The sequence below is a fragment of the Buteo buteo genome, chromosome 10 (assembly GCF_964188355.1).
Source record: "Buteo buteo chromosome 10, bButBut1.hap1.1, whole genome shotgun sequence".
Lineage (NCBI taxonomy): Eukaryota > Metazoa > Chordata > Aves > Accipitriformes > Accipitridae > Buteo > Buteo buteo.
Window position 1 is genome coordinate 1133656 of NC_134180.1, and position 7178 is coordinate 1140833.

The following is a 7178-nucleotide window of genomic DNA, read 5'->3' on the forward strand; positions in this document are numbered from 1 at the left end:
TGAGTTTGGGGACTGCTCTGTTCTATGCATTATTTGCTGAATGATTCAGGGTCTTTTCAGAATTGCATATTCAGAAATAGTCCAAGACTATTTCTTGGACCATAAAAATAGATCTGTAAGGGACACTGGGAGGATACCATGTCTATTCCAGAGCCCAGAGCAAGATCAACTTTCTTTTAAATCATTCCTGTTTCATAGTATACGGCTTCAGTGCATGTATAAGTTGCTTTTTTTGTTCTGTTTTAGGGATGTGGGTGCCAGCTGGACAGGCAATTGGTAAGTACGTTATATGGGACTGATTTTAAAAGAAAAAATCCTACTGAGCGAGGGTGTAGTTTCTTTAAGAATTCACAGTGATTTGTGGATTTCTGTAGTATTTAACCTACATTTAAAAGCTTGATTGAATTTGTCCTGAAAGAAAGAAGGAGAAGATAGTGTATACTTACCAAATCAGTAATGGGAGCTGACATACATCCTGCTGTTGCCAACCACGCTAATTTGTTATCAAGGAATTACATTCTCAGCTGCAATTACTTACAGTAGGGATACTTGGAGGACAAATATTTCCCAAAGTAAGAATTCATAGAAGGCTGAGAGTGTGTCTGAAATCTATCAAACAGCTTTACCCCATCTAGAGGTTGCTGACTTAAGCAGCAGCTCTTCATTATTAAACTGCTTTAGTTTTTGGTTTCTCTTAATTTTCTAGGTGGATATGGACCACCTCCTCCAGGAAGAGGAGCTCCTCCACCACCACCACCATTTACCTCATACATAGTCTCTACACCTCCTGGAGGATTCCCACCTCCACAAGGATTTCCACAGGGCTATGGCACCCCTCCACCATTTAGTAAGTGACCTACAGGAGTTTGGATACAGTCTATCACCAAATTCAGTCTTCAGCTTTTGCTCATCTTTCTCTGGACTTGAATTTTTTTCCCCTAGGTTTCACCTAGCCTTAGATGTTTTGCCTAGATTGTATATTCTGAGCTATAATTAACTATATAAGTATTTTTGCCAGTGAGTTGGGTTACTTTTTTCTTGGGTGCAGCAATCATTTATGTTCTCTAGTTTACATCTGTGTTGCTAAATGAGTTTAGGTTTGTTGTGTACCCCTATTACGACATCTGAGAGAAAAGTTAGAGATTACTGTGTGGTGACCTGGGCTAGACACAGGCTGGGATTTTTGGAGAAGCTTAAGGATTTAAGGTCGCAACTGGCATTGGAAATGTAAATAGGATTTTAGTACCTACCCCCTCAGGCCACCTTTTGAAAAGTCTAGTCACAAACCTGGTTTAAAAAAGAAGCTGGAAAATAGCACCCAGTTATCTAGAGTTGCTTGTTCTGCTATGAAGAAACCGTTTGTTTGGGATTTTTTTCCCTTCCTAAGATGTTTAATAACATGGCTTCCTTCTCACGTCTCTCCTGTGTGCATGTGAGCACATTTATCACTTTCTCTTTGCTGGTTGCTCATGTGGCTGCAGTCTTCCTTTGGCATGAGATTTTTCACGTTAGAAGGTTTTTTGTTGGGGTCTTTCAGCCGCAGTGGCTGCCAGAGTGTAGGAGTGAATTACTGTATGGCCAGCTCAAGGTAACACTTTGGTTTCAATAGACTTCTAAGTATTTTAAAAAGAAATATATCATACTTTAAAGCCAGGCAAGAAGTCAGGGTGGTGTTTACCTGTGTCTTTTCACATGTATTGTACTTTCCTTGTGTTTCAGGTTTTGGTTATGGTGCTCCACCTCCTCCACCTGACCAGTTTGCCCCACCTGGAGTACCCCCTCCACCTGCCACTCCAGGGGCAACACCACTAGCTTTTCCACCACCACCACCACCATCTCAGGCAACTCAGGACATGAGCAAACCCCCAACTGCTCAGCCAGAATTCCCTTATAGTCAGTTTGGTAAGTAACTGCATATAAAATAAACTCAGCTTGATCTTTCTCCCCTTCCTGCTTTTCTTTTATACTTGGGTAGAAAGTCAGTGTTCAGAAACAGTTTGCTAGCACTGAAGGCACTTCTCTCCCGAGTGGGAATGCCAGCCACCAGCTCTCAAGTGATCCTTAAATCATTCAGCATTCTAGCCAGAGGGTATTTTCTTAATCAAATCTAAAACATTGCTTGTATGTTGTGAAATAGTCTTCAGAGACTTGTGTACTGCTAGGATAAGTTACTGATTTGCACTCTCCCTGAATCTGTAGTTAAAACTTTTTTCTCCAAGAGCTTCATGGAGCCTGTAGTCAACTTTTTTGTGTAACTGACTTTGGTCAGATTGGAGAGTAGACTTCAAGAGTAAGAATAGCATCGAGAGGCAAGCAGTACAGGGTATAAGAATCCATCCCAGCTGTGTGCCTTTTCCTCCCTTCCCCCTATTCCTTCCCTGTCTATCTCAAGTTCTAGTTCTGTCAGAAGTGTGTAAAGCTTAATTGTGCTAAATAGGTAACTGTTTCAGATAGCTGATAGAAGACATTGATATAACAAGTTTTAAGGCAGGCAGACAGTACTACAAAAAAAAAAAAAAGCTAGACAAGTGCTTGTGCTCCTGAGTAAAATTTATGCTCCTCCCTTGGGAAGCTGAGAGGAAGTTCTCACCTTGCTTTTCCACTCAGCCCTATTTTTGAGCAGTGTTCTCCAAAGAGCTGTTTGTGGCATACTGCCTTTTTTTTTTTTTTTTAAGGGATTGTAATTGGTCACTTTTTATTTCTGAAGTGAACTTTTTGCATGCAGTAGGCCCATGGATTAAGACTGTTCCCTCCTTGAACAAGTTCTCCATGTGTGTTAGTGCCTGCCTGCTTCATTTGAAGTGCCTGCAGAAACTGTTATGAAATGAACACTTTGTAAAGTTACTTAAATAGATAATATTTGAAGTTCCAAAAATGTAAAATGGGCTTTGAAGGAAGATTAGTCTTTCAGATGTGTTTCTAAAGCAAGTGTATGTTCTCATGTTGATGAATTTGAAATGTTTTTCAATTTGTTTGTTATAAACACAGTTACTTTCATAGATAGCTTTGCCCTTGTGACTCAAGAGGAAGTTCTTCTTGTCTTGCCAGAACTTGTCTCTTTGCAGACTCTTTTTGACGGGGGGTGGACCCTACTAAATAAAGTATAAATCCGTGCACAGTCATTTATATTCAGTGGGGAGCCAATATTTTGGATGTGTTGGGAGTTTAGGAAGAATCTGTTTTCCAACATTGTGAAAAAGTGGGAAGGGGGGATTCCAGTGTTTGGTGTGTATGGTACCACTTGCCTCTTGTATATTCTGGGAAGCCTCTTTGCCAGTGAAATATTTCAGGTGTTCTCAGTTAGTCTTTTCAGAGTGCTGGGTGGGCAGGGAGGAGGGAGGAAGAGGTGCGTAGTACTGCATTTTGAGGAAGAAGGCTAAGGAGTTTAGTTGTTTAAACCGCAACTGCAGTTGGTCTCTCAAATCAAGAGTGCTTTTCTAGCCTGAAAGGTGTTATGAGTACAAGTTCTAACAGGGATAGAGGTATTTAATATGCTACAGTACTGCAGAATCACCCACCTGTTCATAAAGCTATGTGTAAAATCTTTTAAACTTTTTTAAAGAGCTTCAGCACTTCATGTCATCGCAAATTAGTTAGCAGCATTGCTGTACAATAGGCAGTCTAGCTGATCTGCATGTATTTACATAAATGCGTAAAGCTTATGGGCTTTAAAGAGGCACTGAGTTATCTAATCATTGTGGCATTTTAAGATTTGTCCTAGCTTGACAGCATCTTATATGCTGCTATGTTTACAGCTAGGATGAATGTAAACACGAGTAAATTAAACACTAACATGGGTGTGTCTCCCTCACCCTGAAAAATTATCTCTGTACAGGGCTCTCTTGGGGTTCGTCACCCTGGTCTCCTCATTTCTTACTAGGGCTGGGTACCTATTCTCAAGACCCTTCAGGCTACGCGCCAATACTTTGTTTACACTCTTATGGTCAGGCTGAGCAGTGAGAAACCTAGGTAGGTGGTGCCTATTTACAACCAATGCTCTTGATATATCTGCGTTTGGGAAATTAACTTGTGTTTCTTGCAGGGTCTCTTTCAAGAGGGTGGGGGGGAGCATTGTGGCTCAAATGTTTACTTTTGTTGAGTAAGGGCAATACAATTCTCTATGTTCATTAGCTGGCTGAAGTGAAAACTCATGACTGAAGTATGAATGATGCTGCTGTTCGCTTCCCAAGCTGCTGCACTGGCGAGGCTTTATCCTGTGTAATCGAACTAAGCTCAGGTTCTTAAGACAGTAAAACTGTCATGGTTGGCACAGCTCCCTTGGAGAGCAGAGCCCTGTGAAACGGCAGGTGAACTGTGTGTTCCACTGTGAGGTGCTGGTACAAACCGAGAGCTGCAGCAGGAATTAAGAAAGCAGGGGGAAGACAATATGTACTTAAATGTCTGGCTGTTCAGGTTTATGCTGTAGGTTTCCTTCATGATAAACAAATTGAGAACTGTGGTTTCCACCACTTAATGCTCTTAACACTGCAGTGTACAGTGAGAATGAATAACTTCTGATTTTATTTTTTTTTTTCCCCACTCTGAGCCTCACCCCTTGGCAAACAATCAAATTGTATTTTTGGTTGCCTGCTTATCTCTGTCTGAAAAAATGACTGGATTAGCATTTTTTGCTAATAGAGGCCTGTGATAGTTGTGTTTTAATGCTCATTAGTGGTAGCAAGTCCTGAGAGACAGGCAGAGCTTGAAATTGAAATACTGAAGACATGCTAAGGACTTTGTTTTGGATTAAGAGAGTTAAACCTGCTTTAAGCCTGCATAGAGAGAAGCAGAACTGCAGAAATGTACTGAGTAATTAGGATTCTTAATACCATCTTTCATAGCAGAGGCTTGCACTGATGCCACTATTATGATTAAGAGTCGTATTTAATTATGGGAACTCTTATTAAATTTCTCAGTTTCTCAGTGTTCTTAATTTGCATCTAGTTGTCTTACATGTTGGCAGCAAGAATTCCAGCAAGCCTTTCGTCTTCACCCTTTCTCCCTATCCCCAAATTCTGCTTACTCTAAACCTACTCTGAATCTGGTCTTTGGCATGGATTATGTTGCAGAGTGGTGGTCACAGTCTCACTGAATAGGCAGAAGGACAGTGTGGCAGGAGAGGAGAAGTGTTTAGTTCCTCAGATTGAGGAAGAGCAAGATAAATGTTAACTTGCAGCATGCATTAGCATAAAGTTCAGTTGAGACACAGTACCCATTCAGGCTTAGAACTGAACTCGGATGCAGTTGGTGGTGTAGGGGACTTGGGAGAAGGATTTTATAGTTGCTTACTGACTGCTGCTTCTCTTTAGCTAGGTTAGAAGTATTCGCCACCGTCTGCCATAGCAGTAGGGTGTCAGGTTTTGAAATGGAGCTTTGTTTTTTGAACTTGCAACAAATACACTTCAGCCTGCCCATGCAGTGAGTTGTCGGGGAGGGATGTTCTTTCTAAGGGCAACTTTGGACCAAGGGTTCCATTATATAAAGTACATAATGGGTGCAGTAGTCGCAACCTTCTGGATTCCGTTTTGCCAACTTTGCCCCCTCATGTTTCAATTTACCTTTTTTTCTATTGAATATTCCTTGAAAGAGAGGCTGATTAGTTAATTAAAATAAATATTTGGGCAGCGGTGCTCTTGTTTTTTGAAAGGGAATTTAAGATTGTCTTCTCCAGTGTGCCTTTTCCACGAAGGAATTTTTTTGACTGTCTAGGGAAGATGGTGAAGCTGACTGTATGAAGCCTGAGTTCTAATAACTGTGCGGTCAGTGTGAGGTGCTGCAGTATGATAGCTGTGAGATTTCAGGAAAAACTTCCTTGCTACATCTTCATCTCTGCTGAACCTGACAGTACTAGTTTTTAGCCAATAAAAAAACCAACCTAAAACAAAATAAAAATATTCAGAATAAGCTGACAGCAAACCTGCAAGCCACTTCAAGTTTCTGAACAGCCGTAATATGATAGTTTTAACTACCAGCCTGGGTAGGATTACCTCTAAAAGTGAAAACTACCATTTCTGCTTACCTATTCAGTTCTGCTTTTTGCCTATTTCTTCTGTATAGAAGGTAAATAATTGCAAGAACTGAAAGCAGTTGCTTATCTTAAAATGTTAGACCGAGGTGTTAGCTCCTGAGGCCGTGCATGCAGGGAGGGAGCGGCACCAGGTTTTGAATTTGCGCCTCTGTTGTGCGTGTGGATGATACTGGAAGCTAACCCCGCTGCCTTTTTCCACTTCTCCCCAGGGTATGGACAAGACTTGAGTGGTTTTGGACAAGGTTTCTCTGATCCCAGCCAGCAACCCCCTCCCTATGGAGGCCCCTCGGTGCAACCATCAAGTGGCCCACCTGCAGGAGGAAGTGGTTTTGGACGAGGACAGAACCATAACGTGCAAGGATTTCACCCCTACAGGCGCTAGCGTGGGCTGGCAATCAGGGAATTCTGTCCACACAGGGATGTCTGGTACCAGCTGAACCCAGGAATCCCAGACTTCTGAACTTGTGACAATCACATACTTGATGGAAGAAAAACCTAACAACATTTTTTTTGGGGGGTGGGGGAAGATGGCTTCTGAAGGCAAAGCTGTGGGTGTTTGGACTGCAGTTTTTAAATATTTTCCTTTCTCTAACCCATCAGCACAAATAAAGAAAATGTCACTGGTTCAAACTACAGGGTTTTAAAAATGTCTTCAGCTTTAATTCAAAACTTCAGGTTTCTTTTTTTTGAAATTATTTTTCCTGAGCCTTTGTTTTACCGTATATTGTAAACTTTTATGTTTAAAAGAAAAAAATATATACATTTACAGATTGTGAAATTTTTAAGAGAAATTTTCTACTATGTATGCTGGCTTATTTTTTAATTTAAAACAGGGTTTCCGTTAGCACTGTTGGAAGTGAGGGTAAGCTGCAACCCCCTTACTCCTGACATTAGTGGTGGGGCGGATGGTTCAGAAACTCTGGGAGTTAAAAGAAATCTACTGAGTGTATTTTGCTTTTGTTACCTGATGGTATAGAACTGGTAACAAGGCAGGTGCAGACTTGTTGACGCACAGAGTCACTTACGAAGCGCAGTGTTAGATCTGTGCTTCAAACGCTTTCAAATCCTCTGTGGATTTCATTAGGGGTTAACGGAGGCCTTGTTAAGATGTAGATTTCCCTCAGGCAAAAGGTTTAGGTGCATTTTGCAC

The 7178-nt window shown here is 41.3% G+C and overlaps 1 protein-coding gene across 6 annotated transcripts in view; it reads left to right on the forward strand.

Moving 5' to 3' along the window:
* The window catches only part of DAZAP1 (DAZ associated protein 1), a 26843-nt gene extending 19985 nt beyond the window's left edge, over positions 1–6858 (forward strand). For all 6 annotated transcript variants that reach the window (XM_075037774.1, XM_075037775.1, XM_075037776.1 and 3 more), the window contains 4 exons: positions 247–276; positions 707–847; positions 1720–1902; positions 6238–6858. In XM_075037774.1, coding sequence (XP_074893875.1) covers positions 247–276; positions 707–847; positions 1720–1902; positions 6238–6410 — 527 coding nt within the window. In that variant the 3' untranslated portion in view covers positions 6411–6858. The remainder of the gene's footprint in view (positions 1–246; positions 277–706; positions 848–1719; positions 1903–6237) is intronic.
* Positions 6859–7178: the final 320 nt, after the last annotated feature.